Source organism: Dendropsophus ebraccatus, chromosome 1 (genome assembly GCF_027789765.1).
Source record: "Dendropsophus ebraccatus isolate aDenEbr1 chromosome 1, aDenEbr1.pat, whole genome shotgun sequence".
NCBI lineage: Eukaryota > Metazoa > Chordata > Amphibia > Anura > Hylidae > Dendropsophus > Dendropsophus ebraccatus.
The window spans coordinates 147,943,837-147,971,702 of NC_091454.1; the positions used below are offsets into that span (position 1 = coordinate 147,943,837).

Genomic DNA, 27,866 nt, shown 5'->3' on the forward strand with positions numbered 1-27,866 from the left:
CTGTTAGTATATTGCTCCGTAGTGTTGGAGCTAAGGGGGTTTCATTACCCGAAGATTGCAGCTACGTGGTGAGAAAATCACTTTCCTTCACATATATTATAACAAAAGACATACAGAACACAGCAAACAATGAAAATAAAAAGGATAAAATAAGAAAGTTTAGATATTTAGATGTGGTGTAAAGGTTCTTCCTTCCCAGGGGAAACACTGAACATGTGAATGCAGCCTTAGCCTCAAGGGACATCACCTGACATCTATCACTCTGCCCCTATGGGCAGAGCTTCAGCCACCCACCCCTGAGCCATCAAGGGAACACACCTGAAAATATCCAGAAGATACTTTCCCAGGTGTCCCAGCCCTTCTTCATAATTCATATCTCCCCATTCTGATTCCTGGCATTTCGAATATTATATGCCCCGGACATTCAAAACATATCCCTTATGTGATGATGATGCTAGATAGACCAGCCATATTTGGATTCCCTGCAATGTCCTTGTCGTATCCAACGCTATGAGATTGGTTCTATGCCTATATGTTTTATTTGGAGCGAGTTATTGAAGATTCCATATTCCTACTTCTTTTCTTAAAGAGAATCCCCCCCCCCCCCCCCCGTTGATAACAGAGTTATCAGGCCTGGCTTTAGAGGTGCGATCTCAACAATCTAGCTACAATCTAATGCACCATTTCCTTTGGAGCTCCATGCCTATTGCCCCTTGCAGAGAGCCTTTTGGCCTTTTTCACAGGATAAACAGACGGCCTGACTCTAAGCTAATCAATAATTGCTTATCAATAACTTGAATCAGCCCTGGTCCTGCACAAAAACTATTATACTCCATATATGACATATACATTGCAAAAATACATATAAAAGCACATAACATATAATATCACTTTACATATTCGTGACTAAAGACAAGGTTGTCCATATTCCTCACAAGAATATATATAATCTGCTTGTTTTTAAAACCTTATGAGCTTTAAAACATATGAGCTTCACATGGTGTCATCTTTTACCTATCTGACCTTTCATCCAGTCATCATATAGGGTAAGAAATCCTAGTGGTACACTTGTATGGTTTAAAGCTAGCCATACAATTTGCTATTTTTTTCTGGATGTGATAATTGTGAGTTATAAATTAAACTGCTTCTAATGTTTGAAACACAAGTAGAGATTATTCTATCCTGTACTCGGGGAGGGAAATAGGACATGTCCTGATCATCGCAGATCTTCAAAAGATATCTCACGATGTATTGAAAGCTAAGTTTAAGAAATGCTTAGGTTTTAGTATATCTTTTATACTTATAATACAATGGTAACAGTATTAGAGCAAGTGATGAGTTCTTAAGGTTAAGAAGAATGCAGCAGGACTTGTATGTATTACAAATCCAACCTCCCCCAAGCCCCCCCCCCCAATCTATAATCATTTGAAGGAGAAAAGGCAGTGAGGTTTTCCTGTAATTGAAAGTGTTTGTAAGGGATTCTACTATGGTGATGGAACTGGAAATGATGGTGGTAAATACTGGAAGAAATATTGTTAATTTCCAAAACTGACTCTCTTAAAATGCCAGAAGATACATCTTATCATTCATTTATCAAATTTACACACATTCTGTAAAAGGGGAAAATGTCCCAAAAGAGTCATCTGATAAATTCTTCCATGAAAGTCGCTTGTTGAAAGCAATGATTCTTGCGTCCTTGAACAACTTGGTTGAAGCTGGTGGGTGTTGTGCAGAACATCTTAACCAAGAGATGATTGTGTCTTCTATGGTTTATTTCTAAGAAGTTTAACGGTTTAAATCATATGAGTGAATCTAGAAAATGGATGTAATAAAAAAACAAAAAACAAAAACAAATGTGACCTCACAAGTTTTCTTTATTTAATCCTATATAATCTTATAGGCCATTTATAGAGTTTAAGCAAAGCAGCCCTATGGAACTATTTCTGGGGAAGTTTTTTTTCTGAATTGGTTTATCAAATCCCCAGTGATGAACTCAAAGAATAAATGATCCCTCCAAAAGGTGGTGCCTGAGAGCTGCTTTGTATATTCTTCCCAAATAATGCAAAGAAAATCAACATACACTGCTCAAAAAATAAAGGGAACACTTAAACACTATATAACTCCAAGTCAATCGCACCTTTATGAAATCACCATGTCCAGTTATGAAGCAACACTGATGGTGAATCAATTTCTCCTGGTTTTGTGCAAATGGAACAATTAACATGTAGAAATGATCTGCAAATAGCAATACAACCCCTATAAAGGAGAGATTCTGCAGGTGGTGACCACAGACCATTTTTCTGTTCTCATCCCTTACGGCTGTTGTTTTGGTCACTTTTGCATTTTGTCATTGCTCTCACCCATAGAGGTAACATGAGGCGGTGTCAACCCAGAGAAGGTGCTCAGGTAGTGCAACTCATCCAGGATGGCACATTAATGTGAGCTGTGGCAAAAATATTATCTGTGTCTGTCAGCAGTGTGCAGAGCATGGAGCAGATACGAGGAGACAGGCCAATACACCAGAGGATGTGGAGGGGGCTGTAGGAGGGCAACAACCCAGCAGCAGGACCGCTACCAGAGCGCCAGAGCGCTGTAAAATGACTTCCAGCAGGCCAATAATATCCATGTGTCTACACAAAGTGTCAGAAACCGACTCCATGAGGGTGGAATAAGTGCACAACTTCCACAAGTCTGCATTGTGCTTACAGCACAACACTGTACAGGCGATTGGCATTTATCAGACAACACCAAGATTAGCAGATTCAACATTGGTGCCCTGTGTTGTTCACAGATGAGAGCAGGTTCACACTGAGCACATGAGACAGATGTGGCAGAGCTTGGAGATGCCATGGAGAGCGATCTGCTGCCTGCAACATCTTTTAGCATGACCAGTTTGGCAGTGGGTCAGTTATGGTTTGGGGTGGCATTTCTTTGGAGGGCCACACAGCCTTCCATGTGCTCGGCAGAGGTAGCCTGACTGTCATTAGGGACCGAGATGAGATCAGACCCCATGTGAAACCATAAGCTGGTGCGGTTGGCCCTGGTTTCCTCCTAATGCAGGACAATGCTAGACCTCATGTGGCTGAAGTGTAACAGCAGTTACTGCAAGATGGAGGCATTGAAACTATGGACTGGCCCGCCCGTTCCCCAGATCTGAATCCGACTGGGCACATCTGGGAATTCATGTCTTGCTCCATTCACCAACATTGCATCACAGGCTGTCCAGGAGTTGGTGGATGCTTTAGTCCAGGTCTGGGAGGAGATCCCTCAGGAGACTATTCTCCACCTCATCAGCAGCATGCCCAGGTGTTGTAGGGAGGTCATACAGGCACATGGAGGCCACACAAAATACTGAGCCTCATTTTGACTTGTTTTAAGGACATTACATTGAAGTTGGATCAGCCTGTAGTGTGTGTTTCCACTTTAATTTTGTGTGTGACTCCAAATTCAGGCCTCCAATGGTTAATAAATTTGATTTCCATTGATGATTTTTGTGTGATTTTGTTGTCAGCACATTCAACTTTGTACAGAACCAAGTATTCAAGGAGAATATTTAATTAATTAATTAATTAATTAATTAATTCATTCATTCATTCAGATCTAGGATGTGGTATTTAAGTGTTCCCTTTATTTTTTTTGAGCAGTGTAGATTAAAGGAGAAGTCCGATTTATAAAGTCCTGCAGCCAGCAGGGGCTCCCTTTCCTGCGGTGAGCTGTATGACTGGCCGTGAGACCCCTGTCAGGCTCTGGAATCTCCAACGCTGAAACTTGGCAACTCAGCTGATGGACTGGCTACTCAGCCAGTCAGTGATTGGGGCTGGAGGCCATCAGCCAGTCCTTCCATCCCCGGGTCATGACATCATCGGGAGAGGCAAGTTAGTACCTGTAATCGATTTCCCCCCTGCCGGCTGCAGGATTTTTTAAAGCGACTCTGTACCCACAATCTGAGCCCCCCCCCCCCAAACCACTTGTACCTTCAGATAGCTGCTTTTAATGCAAGATCTGTCCTGCGGTCCGTGATGCAGTTATTGTGCTAAAAATTTACTTTTAAACTGGCAGCCCCGTGCCCTACGTGAGTGGCCTGGATTGTGTATGCATTAGGTTGGCACAACCTCTCTGTCCCTCCTCCCCACCCTCCTTATCATTAGGAATGCTCCAGGCAGATCGCCTACTATTCCCCACCTGTTTAGCCCGGCACATGGGATGGATCGTTAAGGACCTGTGCAATGTTCAGCATGGAGAGAATGTTCCACTGGCATTCCTAATTATGAAGAGGGTGGGGAGGAGGGACGGAGGGGTGGTGCAAAGTTAGGGCACAGATACTCCCGTAGGACACGGTGTTGTAAGTTTAAAAGTTGTTTTTTGGACAATAACTACATCACCTGCCAAATAGACCGCAGGACAGATCTTGGATTAAAAGCAGCTATCTGAAGGTACAAGTGGTTTTGGGGGGTCAGATTGTGGGTACAGAGTCGCTAAACTTCTCCTTTAACAACTTCTGTGCTCCCACCAGTCATAAGGTGTATTATCACTTTTGGGGGAAATATAATTCTAAGGCCATGTGCACATGGGCAATATTCATGCCTGTGTGCAGAGCTGTGCCATAGTGCTCTCAAATTATTAGGCAGTGTCAATGGAAACTTAAGTGTAACTTTTTTTTTTTTTAAAGGGACATGTGACTACTTCTCTGTGTTGCTCCCTTTCTTCAGTGAAGTCAATGGGAGTGGGGTTTTCAAAGGTGACAAAGCATTCAAGTTTTAAAACAGATATTGGCACAGCTTACCCTACATGCCAAAAACCATGTGGCTATAGGCTGCATAAAATGCCCAAAATTCAAACACAAACTCTACACAAATTTTCTAGTGCTGTAAATTAGACCTTGGTTAAACACCTAGAACTAGACGTAAATATGTTCTTACCTTGTAATTAGTTAAGCCTGAGCCAAAATTACCTCCATGATGACGTTCATACGGGGTTTTAAGAGAGCAAGCATTGGAAAGTTTCTGGCACAAATCTGTTCTTAAAACCTTACAATTTGAAAGAAGAGATTTGGTTATCCTTCATTTGAAACTGCTGTGTGAAAGCATTTATACATGTTGCCATACAATAACAATCTACAAAGCTGACTGATGAGCGCATTGCAGAGATAATGAAGTGCTTTACTTTATTACTGTAAATTCCTTTACCTCTATTCATGACTATGATGGCCAACACATAAAAATAGCACATTTGTACTTTACTGTATGTACTGTATGTGGTACACATCTGAATTTACCAGCTTTGCTTCATGACACAATTTCTTCAAAGCTACCTTTAGTATTAAAGGAGTTGTCAACTGTTAGAAAAACATGGCCACTTTCTTCCAGAGCATGACTTTTGTATCCAGTTCGGCCAGTGGCCATGTTTTTCTAACACTGGATGACCCCTTAAGGACTTTGATGTCTCTTATATTGGGTTCTATTCTAAAATTTTACCTACAGAAGTATCTAGGTTATGTTTAAGTGTGTGTCTCTAAGATTACCCTGGATTTTGGTTTCTGCTTACTCAAAATGAAATTTCTAACTACTTGTCTTTTCCATGCCCAGTGTAACATGTGAAGCGTGTGAAGAATATGAATAATATTGTACAGAAAAGCAGGATGTTCTTAGTTGCTGTCTGGTTTAATCTTTATACAAGCAGTCTTGAAAATTAATCTTAGTTAGCCATTAAAGGGCCTGCCCCATCAGGATAACCCAAGTGTGTGTTTTTCTTTAACGAGTCACTGTCGTATTTTTTTTTGCAGAAATCAATAGTCCAGGCGATTTTAAGAAACTTTGTAATTGGGTTTATTAGCCAAATATGCCATTATCTGCCTTTTTCCAGCCCCCCCCCCCACCCATCCTTCCTCTTTTCCATCCACTGCAAAAAATCAGGAAATTGTGACTTGTTGCATCAGACGTACCCAGTCTGTTCTGGAGACGGGGAGGAGGAAGGAGGGAGTTAGCCGACAGCAGAAAGCAGATAACAGAGGATTACAGGCACAGAGCTGGGTGACAGCTGTAATCAGAGCTCAGAGAGGTCAGTGGTGACTGTCAGAGGAGATAACGGGTGAGTTATTTGTAGATTAACTCTTTGTTGTCCTGTTTTGGTGTTTTATTTAGTTCTCTCCATAGGAAAACAATGAAGACAGGGGGAGAGCTTCAAACTGCTTTTTCATGATAAAAATGCATTTTTCGGCTAATAAACCCAATTACAAAGTTTCTTAAAATCGCCTGGACTATTGATTTCTGCAAAAAAAAAAAAAAAAATCACCACAGTGACACTTTAACAAAAAGGCAAAGACTTTCTTTAGAATTGTAGTCAGAATTATTCATATAATCACCCCTAGTAAAACACTGATTCTTTTTCCTAAAAAAATGTGGGATGAATACAGTTCAATGTTCAGGTCACTATGCATAAACTACTTTTCAGACAAATACGCCAATTCTACCAATACTGTACATATTGAAACTCACCAGTAATATGACCAGGGGAATAGCCAATATGAGCAAGATACACATGACAATAATTGCTACTGCATAACCTGGGAAGGAACTTTCAGAAGGAGAAGAGACTGGTATTTGAGGATTTGTATCTGAAATAAAAATTAAAAGGTATCAATGAATGCGTGATCAGCTATGTATGTTAAAAATAAAAGCTGTGGTCAGTAGAATTACAGTTAAACTGAACCCGTCAGGTCCCAGGTGCAACACAAACTGGCCCCAGTACCTGCATTACAATTCTATTCTCCTTTATTCTGTGTAATACCACAAACAAAAACAAAAAACAAAGGCAGAGGTGTGATGTACATACTGCACATGTGCAAGATATACCAGTGATATTTTCCTATACCTATACCTCAATTAAAAAGGATTTCTCAATCGAACATGAGTGTTGTGTGGTGTTGTGTTTGCTTCTCAGTCAGCTGTAAAATGCTTAGGTTAGGACTGCAACTTTCTGCATTTCCTAGGAGGTCACCAATTGTAGCAGATAAGGTACTCTAACAACTCAAACAGGGAGAGATCAATTGATCAAGGTTGGTGGGGTGGGGAGAAGCTGCCAGGGACTGCTGTGATGACTCATGGTTCAGCCAGCATAAAAGTGACGGCATGTTCATGCTAAAGGATATGGTGAACAATAAATTAGTAAGTTCTGTTTTACTTTGACTTTCCAGCCTATATCACAACTTATATAAATATAAAACAATGGGGGAAATTTATCAAGGGCTTTGTGCCTATATTAGGTGAATAATTGGATTTTCGCCCGCTTTGGTCTAACTTCTATTTATTAACCAGTATTCAGAAGGCAAATATTTTTTTGATGCAACTTTTTTTTAGTCTTCCTGTTTTCAGTATTCACCCAAAAATTCACATAATCCGGCATTTGCGCCTAATTTATTATTTGCAACTTTTTTTAAAAAAAGTCACACAAACTGGTAAATGACTACTCTACATCTGGTCAGTATCGAATAAATTCGGTTGTGAATTTTTTTGCAAATATTTTAAGGAATTTACAAATTTATGTAAACTTTGTTAGCCCTATTCGACTGGGTAAAAAAACAGACCAAACACTCTGAAGAAAAATTGCATGTTTTAGACTCTAGTAAATGGGCCCAATATGTTGAAAAGGTTTGGGTGCTTCATAGTTATATGGTCAGCCAAAAACATTTTCAGTTTAAAATGATTTCAAATTATCTGTAGACTGGACAATGATTAAATTTTAATTCCCTTTTAAAGAGAATATCTTGTATTTTAAGTTAATTGAGGAAGGGTCTCCACCTCAATTTATTTGCTAAACTACATTATTTTGTTATGCAGAGTCCATATGATGAAGTATCCATCAAATGGATGCCATAATTGTTTAAATCACCTCCTTTCCCACTTTATACATAAAACACATAAAAATATTAATATAAGTAAACATATTATACATTGCAGAATGCGTAATTGTCCGATAAAATAAAACAATATTGTTCCCACACACAAAAAATTATGCCCCATATAGCCGGGTAGGTGAAAGAAATGAAAGCATAAAAACAGTCATAACAGGGTCATTCTAATCAAACCTATTTGCAAAAAATAAAGTTATACTGTTAAAAAAAAAAAGTAAAACATTAGTAAAGCTATATAAACGGCACATCGCTGTATTCAGACTGACCTATAGAATAAAGATATCATGTCAGTTTTACAGTAAAATACATTACTTAAACACAGAAACACCCCAGAATTGCATTCCCCCCCAAGTTCACCCTATAAATAATATTTTGGGGGTTTTGTCATTAATTTTTTGGTAGATTAAAAGGGCGCCATTACAAAGTAAACATGTTCCTGAAAAAAACAAGCCTTACACGTTTCTGTTGATGGGAAAAGTCTACTAATCTATCTATTACTCACACAGAGACTGAGGATCTAAATCGAGATTTTTATTTGCAAGAAGATTCCTGCTGTTTGTTATCATTTGAGAGAGTTGAGGATATGATGTAGTTCCAGGAGTAAAAGATGTTTCTACTGTGCTGATTACTGATCCTTCTCTGTAAAAGAGAGAGATGTAAAATAAAACAAAATGCAAATTTTAACAAGATGTTCTCTTACAAGTTACAATACTTCATAGATTTTGTCATTGTAAATGGCATACGACAAGTTAAAGGCATATAATATAGACATAACCAATATCTACCCCAGGGGGAAGGGTAAGGTCCAAAACTCACCTATTCTGGTATAATGTATCTGTCTGATGTATCTGATTTTTGCCTCTGAGAGATAGCAACTAGGGACGAGCACAGTAGGAATGAAGGGAAGCTTCTCCCAGTTTCCCAAGCCTGGATCCAGCTTTTCATGGCACCCGGAGCAGCACTGACTTCAAAGCAAACAGCCTAACAAGCTGTTGGCCAATTGTAACAAAGCGCTTTGCTTCATTTCTACTGTAAATTCGTTCATCCCTAATAGCAGCCAATCAAGTCTCAGCTATAATTTCTCAAATGGGCTGTGATTGGCTATGTGTCAGACACATTTTGAATTGATTGTTAAATCTGAGCCAAGTGTATAGATGTAGGACATCTAGAACAATAACGTGGATAATGGCGAAAATTCAGCTGATTTAAACCACATAATTGTTATTCCTTGGCATGTCGTTTTCATATTTTTAATATGTGAATTTGAAGGAATAAATAATAATTGTACTACTGAATAACTGCTGGTTCCTACCATCTACTGTGCAAAGATATTGTTTGATGTATTTAGAAAGCATGAAAACTGATGGTACTGTATGTAAAATACAAGATTGAGTAACCACTGCATTAAAAAAAAAATTGAAATTAAATATGACAATGGTTTTTATTTTTCTGTTCCACTCTGCACTGCACACAGTGATTGGGGATTAGCATCCCCAATGTTTTTTAAGTAGTAGTTATATTTCAGCACTGGGTTAGACATATGAGGAAAATCTAAAGTCCATCATAATGTTCCAATATGCACAATGTGGTAGAGGCTAGACCTCCATTGGCAATGGAATAACATTTTCCTCCTGGTGCATAAAACTTTTTAATAAGATATCAAAAACATTAAGGGCCCCAATAACCAAATCTTGAGAAAAAAAATCAATAACTTGCTTGTATGAATGTGTCCTACTGGTGATTGGCTGCTCCATAGGTAGAAACAACATGGCACGGTAGCAATATATGACAGCAAACCAAGCCAATAAGTTTTTAAAACAAAGTATCGATAGATCATACTTGCAGGTACTTACTGAAATGATAGCACAACTATTTGTTTGACATTCTGTAAAATACTAGAAAGCTGAAAAAAATAAGAATATAAGGATTAAAAAAATAGAAGAAATTATTATTATTATTATTATTTATTAATATTATTATTATTATTATTTGGGTTTTTAATTGTCCAAATGAAACAATGTAATATACTCTACTAGTTAGATAGACAGGCAGGCAGGCATGCAACTTAGAATTGTCCGGCATAGAACTGTGTCTGTCTATTTTGTCCTACAGCTGAATTGTCGTAGGACAGTTTATTGTGTTCTGCGTCTGTTAAAAAGGAAAAAACAAACAAACAAAAAACACCTCTTACATATCGCCTGCTGGCATACGTAAAATTTCAGATATACACAGTGTACGCCAGGCTGTTTGATTTCCCCCTTTCTACCATTTCTCCCATAGGCAACATGATTTAAAGGAGAGCATGAAAATGTTTAATTTTTTCCCATTAACTTTAATGGGGTTCGATATTTAATCAAATAGTTTGACATTGAGGTCTGTTGTAATCGAATTTCGAGCTTTAAAATATTTCACTATTTGCTCATCTCTAATAAAGACTACCAATTCTTAAAAGCTGTTCCAGTGTGGTTAAAAAATTCATTTATTACTAGGGTTGTACAGCAAACAGCTATACTTACCTACTCAGGTCCTTCTAATGTTTATTTGCTTGCAGTCTACAAGAGCTCAAAGCAAAGCCTACACATTAGCTGAAGTTCTGAGAAGCCAGGTCCTGCTTAGAGCACCCATTTCTGAAGCAGGCAGGAAAGGCTGGTGGCAGGGGGGCCAGAAGCAGACAAACAGAAGCTGCAGTGAGATCTGTTGAGCATCAAGTGTAGGTAGCTTTTTTTGTTTTGTACAACCCCAGCAATATATATATATATATATATATATATATATATATATATATATATATATAATATATTTATTTATTTATTTATTTTAACCACACTTGAATACCCCTTTAAAGCTTTGATGTCCCTTTAAAAAGGGAAAAAATATTGAACAAATTAAAAAATTAAATGTATGAAATGTATATTGGCAACCCCACAATACAGAATTTGTAGCATGTGGTTTTAAAAACTCTGAAAAGGAATTCTACAACATGAAAAAAATGGCATGTTACTTGTTCTTATTGGATGGCCAGAACATAGATTAACCCTAATTCCATGTCTAAAACTGCAGCAAAGTCTATAGCATACAGAAAATACAGCAATGCCCATAGCATACATATACTGAGTGTATGCCGTCATGTGCATGGGGCCTAAATATTCTACACCTAATAAACAATCTGTTATCTTACCACTTGTGTAATATTGCTCTCCAAATCCCTGAACGTTTTACTTTTTCTGTCCTTTAGGTCCGAAGTGTAAACTTGATTGGTAAATCTTGGCTTTATTATAAATGCATCAACAAATGGTTTAATGCCTAGAAAAACAACAAAAAAGTTAGTAAATTATCCAATATACCAATAGAGCATGTTACATAGTCCTTCACAGTTTTTTAGGTGTTGTTAGGTCAGTGTGGTTACTTATATTTTACTTTGTTATGCTGCATTTACACGGAACGATTATCGTGCAAATTCACACGATAACGATCGAATTCGAACGATAATCGTACGTGTAAACGCTGCGAATGATCAAACGACGAACGAGAAATTGTTAATTTTGATCTTACAACATGTTCTAATGCTGTGTTTACACGATACGATAATTGGTCCGATCATATGATTAACGATGTCTGAGTAACGATTTTTTTTCATAACGGTCAGCGTTTAGACGGTACCATATATCGTACGGAAATTCGTTTTGCAATCATTTAAGCCTATCTCACACATTGGTTAAATCGGCAAACGACTGTTTACACTGAACGATCTGCAAATTTTTTGCGAACGACGATTTTAGAACATGTTGTAAGATCAAAATGAACGATTTCTCGTTCGTCGTTCGATCGTTTGCAGCATTTACACGTATCGTTCGAATTCAATCGTTATCGTGCGAATTTGAACGATAATCATTCGTGTAAACGCAGCATAAAATCGTTGTTCGCAAAAAATTCGCAGATTGTTCAGTGTAAACAGTTGTTCGCCGATTTTAACCAATGTGTGAGATAGGCTTAAGCGATCGCAAAACGAATTTCCGTACGATATATCGTACGTCTAAACGCTGACAGTTATGAAAAAAATCGTTACTCCAACATCGTTAATCGTACGATCGGGCCAATTATCGTTTCGTGTAAACGCAGCAATACTCTTTGTATTATTTTTTAGTTACTTTCTCTTTGAAGTGAGTGAGTATGGTCTGCTACTATCTGAATTTGAACAATGGCTGCAGCTGCAGTGAGGCCTCTTATGCATGTTATGTCAGATTGGTCAGGTGCTTTACAGTGGAGCGTTTTGTGCAGCCCATTAAAATGTACCTGTCATGACGCCCACTGCCGGATCAGCAGCAAATTCCTCTGTTAATCCAAAAGTTCAGGTCTCTTATGGTTCAGTGAGACCATAATGAACGTGTAGTATAATTGTGAAGCCAGAGGTCCCTGCATGTGTGATCATTTTGTCTACACGCTGGTCTCTGCATTTACTATTAACTGACTTACCATTAACTGACCAACTTGCTATGCGCGTGATGTTGGTCAGACCAGTATTTTTCAGAAGAGAATTCAGCACTGAAGAACTGTCCACATTCATTGTATAATTCAGCTTATACTGAATAACCATAGCTGCTGATCCATCAACATTCCTAAAAGAGGGAGAAATAACAAAGAATGTAAGTACAACACATTCATACTTAAAGTGTACCTGTCCCGTCAGGACCACGCAGAGTAGGCTAAAAAATCCTGCAGGTGTGTGGTCCTCCTCTGTTGTGGGCGTAGGACAGAATTTAAATGTCATTTTTCAGAAATCAGAATACAAGCTATTTAAAAAGAATTCTGTAATAGGTTTTATAAAGCAAAAGAGTTTCCTTCTGTACTCAAAAAGCTGTTTTCCTACCTCCCCCCTCACTTCAGAAGAAGCAGGATTTCTGTGTCCATTATGCTTTATGGAGAGGGGAGGGGGTGAGTGAGCACGGAGGGGAGACAAACAGCCCTGCAAAACACTACATCCTGCAATCTTCTCTCACCAAGCTCCCAGATAATACCGGAACTTTCTGACCTATGAATCCAGTGATTTATGTGCCCAGACAGGCTCTAAACGGGTGGGCTGCTTTGCTAATCTCCCTGCTCACTCATCCCCCTTGACTTCTCCCCCTTCCATAGGTTATAATGGACTCAACAAACCTGTCTTCATGTTGCTCCTCTGAAATGAAGGCAGTTTTGCCTGATAATAAGCAGATAGGAAGTGAGTGGGAAGGCTGGGTAACAGCTTTTTGAGTACAGAAAGAAGCTTTTTGCGTAATAAAACCTATTAAAGAGTTTCTTAAAGTCGCTTATACTTTTGATTTCTTAAAAAAAAGAAAGTTAAATGACAGTTAAACTTTAAATATATTTTTGCAACAATGTGTTGGTGGTTCCCAATTAATTTACACAATTTCACAAAAATATACCTACCTTTCTCCCTCCCTCAGTGGCAGCTGATGTCCCAGAGCCAGGTCTCGCTGTACAGTGCCTCTTATGTTTGTGGTCAGTTAGCGATATGACCTGTTTAGCCAATTAGCAGTTGAGTTTAGAAACTGCTGTGGCTCCTGATTGGCAGAGCAGGCAAGCATGTGCTGACGTCACACACAAGAAGTACTGTAAAGGAAGCAACTTCCGAAGAACAGCAGTGGCAGGGGAAGATAGCAAAGGTAGATGTTTTTTTTCCACTATGCTGACCACATTTTTACAAGAAATATAAGTCAGAATACCTCTAAGTAGATTAAAATTTGACAGACTTTACAGTTACCCCCCCCCCCATCTAAAATAGCACATTGAAAACTAAGAACCAAGAAGAAAAGGAAAACGTTCTTTAAAGTTTTTTAACACACACCTTTGGGGATCTACTAACATTCACCTCTAGGTTTGAGCGTTACAAGAAAAAGAGATTTATTAAACTGGTATAAAGTAGAATTGTCTTAGTTGCCCCTAGCAACCAATCAGATTCCATTTTTCCTTCCTCACAGATTCTTTGAAAAATGAAAGGTGGAATCTGATTGGTTGCTAGGGACAACTAAGACAATTCTGCTTCACACCAGATACACCAGTGGCAGAACAACTAGCAATGTTGATATTAAGTCCCTCATTTCCCGTCAAATCACTTGTTCGCCAAATCCAATTACAATATGAAATACAATTTTGAGTCTGATCATTAACATTCTGTACAGCTTTAATGCCATTAGAAGGTCATACTTGAAGGACAGTGCTGGTGGATCTTGTAAACCGTTGCTGTAGTAATCCTTTAGTGCTGGTGTTAGCTGGAAAAAACAACAACAGTGGAGAAGATGTATAAGCAGATGTTAACACTTTGGTCTTTAGGGTACAAACACACACACACCGTATATGCAGCGTATTTACTGCTGCGATACGCAGCAAATACGCAGCAGATTAGATCTAAATTAGGGATGGTCTGAACCTGCCGAGGTTCGGGTTTGTATGAACCCGAACGCTCGGCAGCAGATTCCCGCTGTCTGCCCGCTCCGTGGAGCGGGCGGATCCAGCGGGAGTAACGCCTGGAAAACTGGGATACAGCCTATGGCTATGGCTGTATCCCAGTTTTCCAGGCGTTACTCCCGCTGGATCCGCCCGCTCCACAGAGCGGGCAGACAGCGGGAATCATTGCCGAGGGTTCGGGTTCGAACCCGGTTCGGACCATCCCTAATCTAAATAACTGAACACAGCATCAAATCTGCACCATCAAATCTGCTGCAGATCTGCTGCGTATTTGCTGCATATACGGTGTGTGTGTTTGTACCCTTATACTGTTTAATGACAATGCATATTTTTTGTATCCACTGGGCATGTGCATTTATTTGTGCATACAGAATGCAGCATTTTTATTTATCTAAAGGAAGAAAAATACATTTTCAGTATGTTGCTTTCAGATTGCAGGTGGGTTATGTTGAATATTAGTAGTAAAGTCATCTATAAACTACATAAAGCTGATCATATATACCTGTACAAAACTAATGAAAAAAACTATACATTATAGTGGAGGCCACACATAATACTGAGCCTCATTTTGACTTGTTTTAAGGAAATTACATCAAAGTTGGATCAGCCTGTAGTATGTTTTTCCACTGTAATTTTGTGTGTAACTCCAAATCAAGGCCTCCAATGGTTAAAAAAATTGAATTCCATTGAATATTTGTGTGTGATTTTGTTGTCAGCGCATTCAACTTTGTACATAACAAAGTATTCAATGAGAATATTTCATTCATTCGGATCTAGGATGTGTTACTTGAGTGTTCCCTTTATTTTTTTTTCAAACAGTGTATATAAATCTGCTCAGCTCCTTCTGCTCTATAACACAATGTTTATAGCTTAGGGAGCATTTTCAATGTGATGGGTTCCCTTTAAGCATTTTGTACATACCAAGCTCAAGACTTTACTTTGTAGTGCAATGAAATCAGGTGAGGAAGCATCGGATAGGCTTGAATTGTAGTCCTGAAGGAGTGTGAATGTCACTTGAACACCCACTGCAAAATTAGCACACACAAAGCTCAGTGACATTATAGAATTCTTGACTGTAGAAGACATTCACTTTTAATTAATAGGACACCCAAAACAACAGCAACAACAACTATGTTCTCTGTAAAGTTATATAGATGTATCCCATAATGTCCCTCTTTTGGTATGTTTAAATGAGTTGAGTGCTGTACTTGCTGTGACAGGACAAGGCAGTGATTGGCTGAGCGGGCTGTCAGTGTGGGGACCCACAAAAAAACAACAAAAAAACAACATCTATGTTCTCTGTAAAGTTATATAGCTGTATCCCCTAATGTCCCTCTTTTGGCATGTTCTTAACCAGTTATGTTCTCAGGTTACAGGAAACCAGATTTTTGGACTCCAAAAAAGGGGCTAGCTTAGCCTAACCACATATTACAGCATATTAAGGAACTACTTCTTAGGGTAAGAGCTACCCTGAACCTCTTCTCAATATAGCTAAGCTGGGCTGTGATTGGTTGCTAAGGGCAAACCTGACATTTTGTTTGAATATCAACCATTGTTTCATAATCTGTATTGCTTCAGCACTTTTTCCTCTTATGCCCAGCTCTCCATCCATTTAATTGTTGTCTATGGTTGATTCCCTGTTGTCCTCTGTCCTCTATGGGCCCTTTTAGAGGGCCTGATGCACAGCCATTTTTGGCTGCAAATAAGCGCCAATCAGCGAGATCAGAAGTTCCTTTGCAAGGCCTTTACTCAACATTGGGCAATCAGGCCACACAAAGATCACTGTATCGTTTGTGTGACCATTAACATTAATTGTTATTGGACGCGCATCTTCTAATTACATCGAGACTTGTGGGGCTAATAACAATAAATTATATGGCTGCAGAAAAACCTAAGTAGCAGAACGGTCATCAGAGATGATTGGCCTTTGTAAAAGGGCCTTATGTCTCTGTGCCTTATGGGGCCTATACACCTTCCATAACTGTTGGCTGAACGTTCATTTGAAGCAGTTAGTGAACTTCTTTAGTCCATATGACTTGTCTGTCCCAGTGCACAGTACTTTTCCTACCCTATTTTTAGCTGGGGTTAACCACCATTTTGCTTCCTTTTGTAGCCTCTACCCCTTCCTACAGCCATTTTACAACCATTTTGTTTTGAATGCAGCCGCTGGTATGGCATGTAACTTGCAGCTCTATTCCTTCTCCAAGAAGCTGCCAAAATGAGCCGAGTGCTGTACTTGTGGTGGGTGTGTAGTGTTGTGGTGGGACAGGGCAGTGATTGGCTGAGTGGGCTGTCAGTGTGTGGACCCAGAAAAGCATGGGGGAGTGTGTCGGTGGAAAGTGAACTGGTAAGCATGGTGTCAGGAGCTAAGGGTCCATTTACACAGAAAGATTATCTGATAGATTATTTGCCAAAGATTTGAAGCAAAAGCCAGGAATGGATTTGAAAAGGAGAAATCTCAGGCTTTTCTTTATGACCAGATCTCTGTTTATAGTCTGTTTCTGGCTTTGGCTTCAACTCTTCCGCAAATAATCTGTCAGATAATCTTTCTGTGTAAATGGACCCTAAGTAGTTAGCATTAGTCTCACAGCTAAATTTAAAGCACCGAGGGAATGTAATGCCATAGACCCAGTGGCGTAGCTACTATCCGAAGGCAGGGAAGGCGACTGCTATGGGGCCCTTACTAGAAGGGGGCCCCAGAAAGCCATGCTCTGCCTTCATGTTAGGTATGCCACTGACAGCCGACCACCGCAGGAAGAAGGACCCGCCACTGTACTCTTCAGCCCACTCACTGTAGTGCAGGGTGAGCGGACTGCACATCAGAAGGAGAGGGACAGAGGAGCAGGACTTCCCAGGTCCTGTACGCACAGAAGGAGAGGGATGAAGGACCTTATCACATGACTCAAAGGTCCTCAATACCTCTGTGGAAGGATGGGCGTGACGTAATCAAAGGTCCTTTACACCTCCTTCTGGACACTCCATTCTAGTTTCTACCCTGGAGCTGAAAGTGCTGTGTATGTGTGTCCACACTGAACCTACCACTAAAAGAAAATGCTGCAGATAATATTTCTGGTTCTTATTACACTTGGGGGATGATTTCCCTGTATATGGTCTATTCATTGTGTATATGTTATCACTAGTGTTATCACATTCCAGTGTAAATGTGTATATGTCAGTGGTGTATTTGTATATATATAAATGGTGCCTCTGTGTGTATATATGTGCGTCATTCTGTGTGTTTGAGAGTTGTCTATCTATGGGGTATGTGGGGACGTACAGGATTCAGGGGGCCCCATACATTTTTTTGCTATGGGGCCTCATGAATCCTAGCTACGCCCCTGCATAGACCTTAACCAAAATCAGCAATGCAGTGGATTGCACTTCAAATCTCATACGATAAAAGCTTCTGCGATATGGTATCTGTACATAGCACTTAAAGAAAAGCAATACTAATCCAGGTCCAGTCTCCTGAAAGTAGCTTTTTAGTCTTGTGCTAGTTAAAAAAAGAAAGTAAACTCAAGTGGGGAGATTTCATTTGCAAAATGAAAGGTGAAATCTGGTTGCTAGGGGGGAACTGAGCCAGTTTCACTTTACACCATGTTTGATAACTCTCCCCCCAAAAGTCTGTCATTTGCACGCTCATGAAGCTTTGACACTCTGTACAGGTCGTGACTTCCTGTGTTTAGTCTCTTTTTTAAAACCAGCACTATAAAGACTATAAGACTATAAAGCTGCCTTCAGGAGACTGGACCTGTATACAAGTATTATAACAAAACAAACAAACAAAAAATTATGTAAATTTCAAACATCTTTTACATCACATTCCCTGTTTATTTAGATTTTGAAGGTTTTAAAGACACTTTAAGCCCTTCAAAAGGTTATACTCTAAAATGATATTTTTGGAAATAATTACTATTGTAATATTAATTTTAAACCTTCATATTGATTATCACATAGGTGGTAAGAGATATTTTTCTTCTTGATGATTGTTGGTATTTTTCCTTGTATTACCTTTAGGATCCAGTACTAAGAGATCTAGAATGAGGCCCCTGTTTCTGAATGTCCCTTCATTAGTTATCATCTGCTGAATTACAGCTGACTGGTTTGTTGCGTTACTTTGAAAATAAAGGTCAATTGAGACGATGACAGTCAGGGAAGCAAAACTGCAGATTAAACAAATGAAATGAAGGTATAAGTGATTATCTCAATAATAAGACAATTGTAATAGCAAGCATAGAAACCACATGAGTATACAAATGGTATAAACTTCTGCCACATGTACTGTTTCTGTGCAGAATGCCGTCCAACAGTCTTAAATTAGACGGCATCCACATTCACCCCACTGGATTCACTAAGAAGTGCATGACTCTTATGGAGCGTTTACACAGAGAGATTTATCTGGCAGATTTTTTAAGCCAAAGCCAGGAATGTATTTGAAAAGAGGATAGATCCCAGTCTTTTCTTTATGACCTTTTCTCTGTTTATAGTCTGTTCCTGGCTTTGGCTTCAAAGATCTGTCAGATAAATCTTTCTGTGTAAATACACCTTTAGGTAGACCCAGCAGGGCCTGTGGCTTCCCAGAAATTTCTGCTAGCAGGTGAAAATCATGGTAAATCAGGTGCAGGAGAAGCCCATGCCTCCTCCTTGCCCCATCACATAAGCAGGGGTTACAGCTGGTGTATGCAATGAAGAATCTGCGCCAGCTGCATGGTGTACAGCAGGGGCTCAACCTTCATAAATGTCCCCCTTCAGGTTTTTAAAAACGTTGGTACCAGCTCATATTTTAAGCTTTAACAACTGTTATTCTTTCTATAAATCATCTAGGTTGCAAACATACTTTCAGACTTTTTTTTTCATTTCAGGTTTCTTTCCTGAAATTTTTTCTTTTACATTTTTTTCTCCTATTTGCTGCTCCTTTTTGTTCTCTAGCAACTATGTGTCTCAAAATATAAATTATCCTGTCTAGGTTGACTTATTGTGGTAGTCTTAAGCCTATATTGACGGTTTCTGTTATGTTTTTCTTTTAGTTTGCATTTAATCTGACTTGAAAACACAATCTCTATAAAATGTTTAAATAAAGTATAGTTAAAAAAGATAAAAAACAATATATATATATATATGTCTGTCTATACATTTGTGGCAATAAAAGGTAACTAAAATTGCAACTTTTTGGCGCATAAACAGCTTGCAACACCATGCAGCTGCCAACAAAAGTTCAGGTTGCTGTTTAAACATCCTAAGTGTCAGAGTCATCTGTGCATTAGCCCTATTCTTCTCAATAGGAATTGTGCGGGTTTGTTCAGATGCATAACACCCAGTGACTAGACATTCTACACTTCTGAAAAGTGCATAGAATTAGATACTTTGAAACCTGACAGTAAATATTACAGAACAAAATTATTACATAAAAACTGTCCACAGAGTTAGTAAATAATCACAAATATCTCAAAAAACAGCTACTTACGAGAAGCTGGTTACTACTGGCTCTACCAGCTGCTGACCAAATATATCTTTAAACTGAGAAGAAAAAAAAAGGATTGAACAATCAGGCTTTCATATATGTCAAATTCGGGTCAAATCATTTACAGCACATTTGTCTACTCTGATCCCCCAGGACTGTCATTTGACAGCACCCAGTCCCCACTGCTCATTGTTTTCTCTGATGTTAAGACAATGCTGGAAATGTCCACTGAGCCAGTAACTTCTTGGAGTGTTGACACTAAAGATGAGCGAACCTCGAGCATGCTCGAGTCGATCCGAACCCAAACTTTCGGTATTTGATTAGCGGTGGCTGCTGAAGTTGGATAAAGCCCTAAGGCTATGTGGAAATCATGGATATAGTCATTGGCTGTATCCATGTTTTCCAGACAACCTTAGAGCTTTATCCAAGTTCAGCAGCCCCCGCTAATCAAATGCCGAACGTTGGGGTTCGGATCGACTCGAACCCGAACCGGTTCGCTCATCTCTAGTTGACACGTTAGAAGAGTTGATGAGCTGCCGGGATTGGGTGCATTCAGATGGCAGTGCCACTGGATTAGAATGGGTCATTATGTTGTTTTTATTTTATGTTTTAGGTATCACTGTCATTCTGTCTAAAAATCCATTCACACCTACAGGATCTGCAGCAGATTTGATGTGTTTAAGTCATTTAGATACAATAATATCTGCAGCTTCTGAAATCTGCTGCAGATCCTGTACTAGTGAATGGACCCTTAAACATACAGTATTTATGCTTTAGCAATGTAGATGACAAAACAGAGATGACTGGATACTCATTTTGCATTCTTATGTACTGTAAGTAATACTATAAATCCTATTTCTGTAATAGAAAAGTTAGTACTGATCTGAACTAACCCCGACTCTGTTACTACATATAAATGTAAAGACTCACTGTCACGCAGGAAAGGGATTCTATAGTAAGGCTGTGGTCACAATGCGTTTTTGGAGTCTGTTTAACTGATCTATTTTTAAATGATTACAGAAAAACATTGTCAACAACATTTTTTGTGTATGCTAAAAAATAAAACTGATCCGTTTCAATGCGTCTTTTTTATAATGTAATATCAATTTTAAAATGGATCCAAAAGATTGGCACACAGATGGCATTTATTTTTGCATCAGTTTTTCCCTACATAAAACTAAAACTAAAAGCAGTATGAACCTAGCCTAAGCCTACAGAGCAATTTTTTAAGTGAGAAATGTCTCTGTTCCTATGAGATTGTGGAGACTGGAAGTTTTTTTATTTTTTTTAAAGAAAATAATTCTGTATCAACTTTAAATACAATGTATTACCTACTTATAGAACAGAGGAACTGCCATACCCCCCCACTTCTCTTTTGTAGAAGTCAGGTTTTATATATTATCAAATATCCTTTCTGGACAAGTTTTGCTCTATCCACAATATTCAAGGGATATGACAAAACTAACAGACTGCAGTGGGTCAGACTGCTGTTTGGTACAGGGAGAGATCTATTAAGACCAGCGAGGCAGAAGAAAGGGGACCACCAAATGACTAATGGTTAAGGCAGCATCAAAATAATGACAGGCTGACTGTCTGACTTCACTGACCGACTGACTGACTGGTTGCTTTTGGCAAACCTTCAATTTTTTTTTATACTAGTTGTTGGCCAATCATTGACTTGCAGAGAGTCTACTTTCAATAGGAAGCAGCAAAGATCAAGCTCACTTCCTCCCTGAACGTCTTTGTAAATTTTCACACCATTAGGGTGCCTTCACACCTACCGGATCCACAGCGGATCTCACTTCTGCGAATTCGAAGCGAGAACTGCTGCGGATCCAGTATCAATTCACCCCTATGATAGCACATATTCGCAGCGGGATTAACATCCCGCTGTGAATATGTGCTTTAACTCCCTGGTGCCCGCAGCCCCGCCATCGCATCCCCCATCCCCGGCGGCGGCACATCTCCCCATCCCGGCCACATCCCCCATCAGCCCATCTCCGGCCCGCCGCCGCGAGCATACATTACCTGCTCGGCAGCGCGGCTGCAGTGAGGCTCCCGGCTCCGGTCCCGCTCAGCTGATCTGAGCGGGACCGGAGCCGGCAGCCTCACTGCAGCCGCGCCGCCGAGCAGGTACTGTATGCTCTCGGTGGCGGGCTGGGGGTGGGCTGATGGGGGGATGCGCTGGGGATGCGACGGCGGGGCTGCGGGCACCAGGGAGTTAAAGCACATATTCACAGCGGGATGTCAATCCCGCTGCGAATATATGCTCTCATAGGGGTGAACTGATACCGGATCCGCAGCGATTCTCGCTTCGAATCCGCAGAAGTGAGATCCGCTGTGGATCTGGTAGGTGTGAAGGCACCCTTAAACATTTTTCTTACAAGAAACACTTACAGAATTTTCTACTCTTTGGCTGTAGTCTTGAAAGACAGCGCTGGATTTTGTTAATAGATCTTGTGATGGAGATATGTTGTTCAGGATTCCCAGAGGGGGGCTGATGGTGTTAAATGTTAGAGACTTTCCTACAAAAGAATGCATCGAATCAAGCTATATATTTCATGCAAACTCACACAGAAGACATGATTTCACTGAACAACTAATAAAACACATTGTAAGAGTATTGGAAGTATATGGTTAAAGGAGTACTACAGCAAAAACTTTTTCCCAGTAATTGAAACACATTGCAAAGATTATCGTTTGAAAAATCGTTATATCGTTCGAATATAAGCTATGATCGTTCTGTGTAATTGCAGGCAACGATCGAAAAATCGTTCATATGTCGTTGCTCGTTGATTTAGATCTGAACCTAAAATTACCGTTAATCGTTCGCTAATCATTGGATGTAATTCCACATTTGTTCGCTCAAGTTCCGCATTTTTTCACTAATCGTTCAGTGTAATAGCACATTGCCCATTATTTTCCTGAGATCAGAAGGAATAAACAATCATAGTAACGATCGTAATAACGATTGTATCTAACGACAATCGTTCTGTGTAATATGGTGAAAGATTTCAGGTTAACGATAAACAATCTCGTTTGCGATCGTTTATCGTTAGTCATTAATCATTAAAAATCGCTCTGTGTAATAGGACCCTATCTTTTCCCCCCTCAACCCCCCACCAGGAAGTGAAGTAAACTAATTTTTTTCTAATGACTGTTGACCCCAGGCTGCTCTGTGAAGCCATTTTGTGAAAATGACATCATCAAGAGGGAGGCGGGTCTAAGTCCTGTTAAGCCAGCCTCTGTCAGATGACTCAGGTTACTCAGCTCTGATTGGCTGAACAAGATGTAAGCCATATAACAGTTTTACAGAGTCAGTTAGACATCACAAGAGACAAAGTGCATCATGGGAAAACCCAAACCAGGAAAAAAAAAAAAAAAAAAAATGAAGCCACCAACTGGAGCCTAAGAGACCTGCAAACAGCGGGAAATTCCAACTGAGACAGAGGGATGGTAAGTGTAAAAACTATGTTTATGATTGATTTTTTTTAAATCAGTGCCGGAGTACCCCTTTAACTCTTTAATATGGAAGCTGATGCCTCTAAAGCCACATTCACAATATAATTTACAACACAATGAAAGTCACTGGTTTATTGTGTAATTCTATACTCATATTTTGTGCTGGAGGCTCAGTTTGGATCATAATTCCATTTAATTTGAAAGCAGGAGTAGCTCTGCATTATTATTTGCATTAGAAATGGAAGCCATTACACATATATAATCAAGATCAAAATAGTGGGGCTTCACAAAGCTTTACTGCAGATTTTAAAAGCTATCTGTCATGAAGAAATCCCTGTGCAGATTGGCATGCAGCCGCAGCTGGTACAGGGAGATTGAATCCCCCTGAATATTTCTCCCACTGATAGAGTTCTGTGCACAAACCCCATTAATTAGAATAGGGCTCATGCATGGAACGCCTATACAGGACAACACCTCTTTCAAGAGTCAGCTACAACTGCACATTAATCTGCACAGGGATTTCTTTGTGACAGACCCATTTTTTTTAGCAAGTGCTGGGGAGGGGGGGAATAAAATAAATAAAATGCTCTTACCTCCCTCACTCCATCACTGGTGACTGCATACTTGGTCTGAGTGGGTGATGTGTGAGGTCCACTCAGCCAGTCAGCGGCCATAGTCAGGTCCCGCCTTGGGCACTAACTGGCTGAGTGGACCTCACACGTCACAATCTGGGATTTCGCTCAGCCCAGGAAGCAGCCGGGGACCGGAGTGGCGGAATGATGCCATCAGTGCTGAGGAAAGAGCATTTTATTTCTTTTATCCTACCCTCCCCAGCACTTGTTAAAAAATGGTTCTGACCGGACTACTTCTTTAGTACAGAAAAATCTAAATATCTGGAGGCAGATTCCTAATTATTTTGTGTCAGTGTAGATTCAAAAAACTACAATCCAAGATGAATCTACTTTTATTACTTTGGCTTATTTTAATGATGCAACCCCTGCCCCCAACCCCCATGTACAGGCATACATCTTTTAAAAGTTATGGGGTTTTTTTTTACACATTCATTTGAGAAAGAAGTCTATGTCTTGAACATAATATTTTTTTTTTTGTTAGCTTCTAAAATACATCGGTCCTTTTTGATACAAAAATATTTACCATAACAAGGATTTTTCCGGGTAACACATTAAGGGTACAAACCTACTTGACGTATTTACTGCGTGAATCAGTTTTAAAAATAAGCAGGCAAAACGCAGGTTGGCTTTATACGATTGTTCTGCATTAAAATACGCAATTGCGTATTTTTGAAGCGTGAAGCTACATGCGTTTTTCACACAGGTTGTTAACAACTGATGCTTTGCTAACAACAAGCTTCACGCTTCAAAAATACGCAATTGTGTATTTTAATGCAGAACAATCGTATAAAGCCAACCTGCGTTTTGCTTCCTATTTTTTAAGACTGATTCACGCAGCAAATACGTCAAGTGGGTTTGTACCCTAAAACATTATTTGTTACTATATAATATGTATAAAAGGTGTTAGGGGCTCTGTAGAGTTGGTTAAAAGTATTTTTTTTCCCACTTACCTTGAACTTTAAGTGAGCTTGGCACTATGGTGAATTGGACATTCTGTCTGGATTTTATAAAGTTACTCAGAGTTGTATCTGCATCAAACCAAAGAACAGTGGTAACGGGAAAGACTATACTGGCATGAGTCCAACCCATGACATTCCTGCACATAGATATAATAAAGAGGTGTCAAAATAGCTTGAAACATATTTTTTCATATATTTCATTTCTAACATTTTCTCTACAGCAAAAAGACCAATATAGAAATATTGTTTATGTAAACCCTACAGGGTAATTCCAGACAAAATGCACAATTCCTGCAATAGTTTATTATTTAGTGTGAATGTTATGTATGAATTGCACAGGTCTTCCGGCCAACATGGCGTTACCTGTGTGTAATGTCATTTAAGGAACACACTTTAAACATGACTAGTAGGTGGTATAACTAAATAGTGTAGAATACTGCAACATTCTATCCAGCTGGACTCCATAGAAAATGTCCTAACATGGGGCACTATGTAAGATGTATAGCTATACTTTGGATGTATACTTTAGGGACCCCCCCCACACACACTCTTTACTCCGATTTACAGTAGTATGAGCATTGCTATCACTGTGTGAGATTAGCCTTAGCTGGGACTGGTAGATTCCTGAAAGGAGAACTATATAGCTTTTATTTGTACAATACTCTGTCAACAACATTATCCAAATTAGAAGAGCACCTAATGACACATCCATTATAGAAATACCAATAGAAATCTTTATCTCTATAATGAATAACTCATCTTGGTTATTGACTAATAACTGTTTTTATGACTTAATGTGTCAATGGAGATATACTGTATGAAGTAGTGGGTGATGTGACGCCCAGTCCTTGAAGCATGATCGCCTGACATTTTCCTACTTACGTGAAGGTGGTAGTTGGATTTGCTGCTGTTGTAACGTTTGGAAGCATTAATAATGTACTATTCACCTGGGGAGTAAAATAGAAATACAATATAAAAAGGCAAATCGTTTTTTTATTAGTATTCACTGAATACTATACTAGACACAAAGATTGTGGCGCTTCTAATGTAAAAATAAAAATAAAATAAATAAAAAAACTTAAAGAAAGTGTGAATATGTACCATTACTAATCACGATTTTTGGTTATCTGGGGTAATAATCTCATTGCTTTATAAATTCATTTTTATCCCCAAGAAACTGAACATACCCAGCTGTTTGCTTGATTTATAAGAACTTGTTGGGTTGATTCATTATATGGTTTCTTAATGAGGAAGTTCACTGAGACATTGAGTGGTCCAAGGTTAGCCAGTGTAGCACCTATAAAATAGAAAAGAAGAATTATAAAAATAGATAGCTATTTAATTAGGTTTCATATGAGCATACCACAATAACATTTAAGCTGTCATCTTACTAGATTTACTAGGTTAGAAAATATTGGTCAGATTGACAACATTGTATAGAATGGTCACTACTCATCCTCTACTTAACAATATGCTACAAGTGACTGTGTACCCACAATCTGCCCCCCCCCCCAAACCGCTTGTACCTTTGGATAGCTGCTTTTAATCAAGATCTGCCCTGGCGTCCGTTCGGCAGGTGAATATCTGTGCCCTAACTTTGCATCACCCGTCCGTCCCTCCTCCCCACCCTCTTCATTATTAGGAATGCCACTGGAACATTTTCTCTTGTCTTAACATTGCACAGGTGCCTTAACGATCCAGTCCATGTTCAGTATTCACACAGCTCACAGCTGAGGAATAGGAGACAATCTGCTTGGAGCATTCCTAATGATGAGGAGGGCGGGGAGGAGGGACAGAGAGGTTGTGCCAGCCCAATGCATACACAATCTAAGCCCCGGCCGTTGGGCACGGGCTGCAAGTTTAAAAGTTGTTTTTTAGGACAATAACTGCATCACCTGCCGAACGGACCTCAGGACAGATCTTGGATTAAAAGTAGCTATCCGAAGGTACAAGTGGTTTTGGGGGGGTCAGATTGTGGGTACAGAAACAAATATATACAGAATCCACATCATGTATAGTCACCCTATACAGAAATTAAAGCAACTCTGTACCCACAATCTGACCCTCCCAAACCGCTTGTACCTGCTTTTAATCCAAGATCTGTCCTGGAGTCCGTTCGGCAGGTGATGCAGTTATTTTAATAAAAAAACAACTTTTAAACTTGCAGCCCTGTGTCAAATTGGGGTGGCTTACAGTGTCTATGCCCTAGGCTTGCACCGCCTCTCTGTCCCGCCTCCCTACCCTCTTCATCATTAGGAATGTCCCAAAAACAATTTCTGCTATTCATCACCTGTGTGAACACTGCACATGAGCTGGATCATTAAGGCACCTTTACAGTGTTCACACAGGTGATGAATAGGAAAAATCCTGCCTGGGGCATTCCTAGTAATCAGGAGGGCGAGGAGGAGGGAAGGAGGTGCGTTGCAATCCTAAAGCATACACACTCTAGGCCATGCCAATTTGACACAGGGCTACAAGTTTAAAGGTTGTTTTTAGGACAATAATTGCATCACCTGCCGAACGGAGCCGTCAAATAGGATGTATTCATTCTGCCTTACTCACCATTTGACTTGATGCTGTCAGCTGAGACTTGTAGGATCCCCATACTACTATTGCCCTGGAGGCTACTGACCAGGGCTCGTACAGTATTGTCATAAGAAGGGGCTGGAGTTGTTGAATTTTGAAATTGAAGCTGAGTTTCAGAAACCACAGATCCTTGCCTGTAAAAATAAGACAATATTAAACTATGGCTACTAGGTAATTGCATTTACCTTGTTCTGCATAATGGATCAGATACAAATATCCCTGGTGCAGCTATGGGTAGCTAAATTTACTTTTCGTTTGGTCACTTTTTCAATTTGAAAGCAGGGAGAAGGTCCAACTTCTTGGTGTAAACTTGCATATCATCAGTTGCAACTTTTGGGCACCGTTTACATTAAACTTGGAATAACACACTTCATGGGCTATTGTGTATAAGAACC

At 39.5% G+C, this 27,866-nt stretch overlaps 1 protein-coding gene across 1 annotated transcript in view; it reads right to left on the reverse strand.

Annotated features, from left to right (window-relative positions):
• Positions 1 to 639: 639 nt before the first annotated feature.
• Positions 640 to 27,866, reverse strand: part of LOC138783433 (uncharacterized) — a 32,089-nt gene continuing 4,862 nt past the window's right edge. The window contains exons 3-18 of the mRNA XM_069958139.1: positions 27,448 to 27,605; positions 26,073 to 26,182; positions 25,768 to 25,832; positions 24,877 to 25,022; positions 22,230 to 22,357; positions 19,836 to 19,888; positions 18,383 to 18,534; positions 15,293 to 15,396; positions 14,111 to 14,175; positions 12,383 to 12,525; positions 11,088 to 11,212; positions 9,763 to 9,812; positions 8,412 to 8,548; positions 6,495 to 6,613; positions 4,920 to 5,027; positions 640 to 1,812 (exon numbers count right to left, since the gene is read on the reverse strand). Of these exons, the coding sequence (XP_069814240.1) occupies positions 1,786 to 1,812; positions 4,920 to 5,027; positions 6,495 to 6,613; positions 8,412 to 8,548; positions 9,763 to 9,812; positions 11,088 to 11,212; positions 12,383 to 12,525; positions 14,111 to 14,175; positions 15,293 to 15,396; positions 18,383 to 18,534; positions 19,836 to 19,888; positions 22,230 to 22,357; positions 24,877 to 25,022; positions 25,768 to 25,832; positions 26,073 to 26,182; positions 27,448 to 27,605 (1,690 nt within the window). The 3' untranslated portion in view covers positions 640 to 1,785. The remainder of the gene's footprint in view (positions 1,813 to 4,919; positions 5,028 to 6,494; positions 6,614 to 8,411; positions 8,549 to 9,762; positions 9,813 to 11,087; positions 11,213 to 12,382; positions 12,526 to 14,110; positions 14,176 to 15,292; positions 15,397 to 18,382; positions 18,535 to 19,835; positions 19,889 to 22,229; positions 22,358 to 24,876; positions 25,023 to 25,767; positions 25,833 to 26,072; positions 26,183 to 27,447; positions 27,606 to 27,866) is intronic.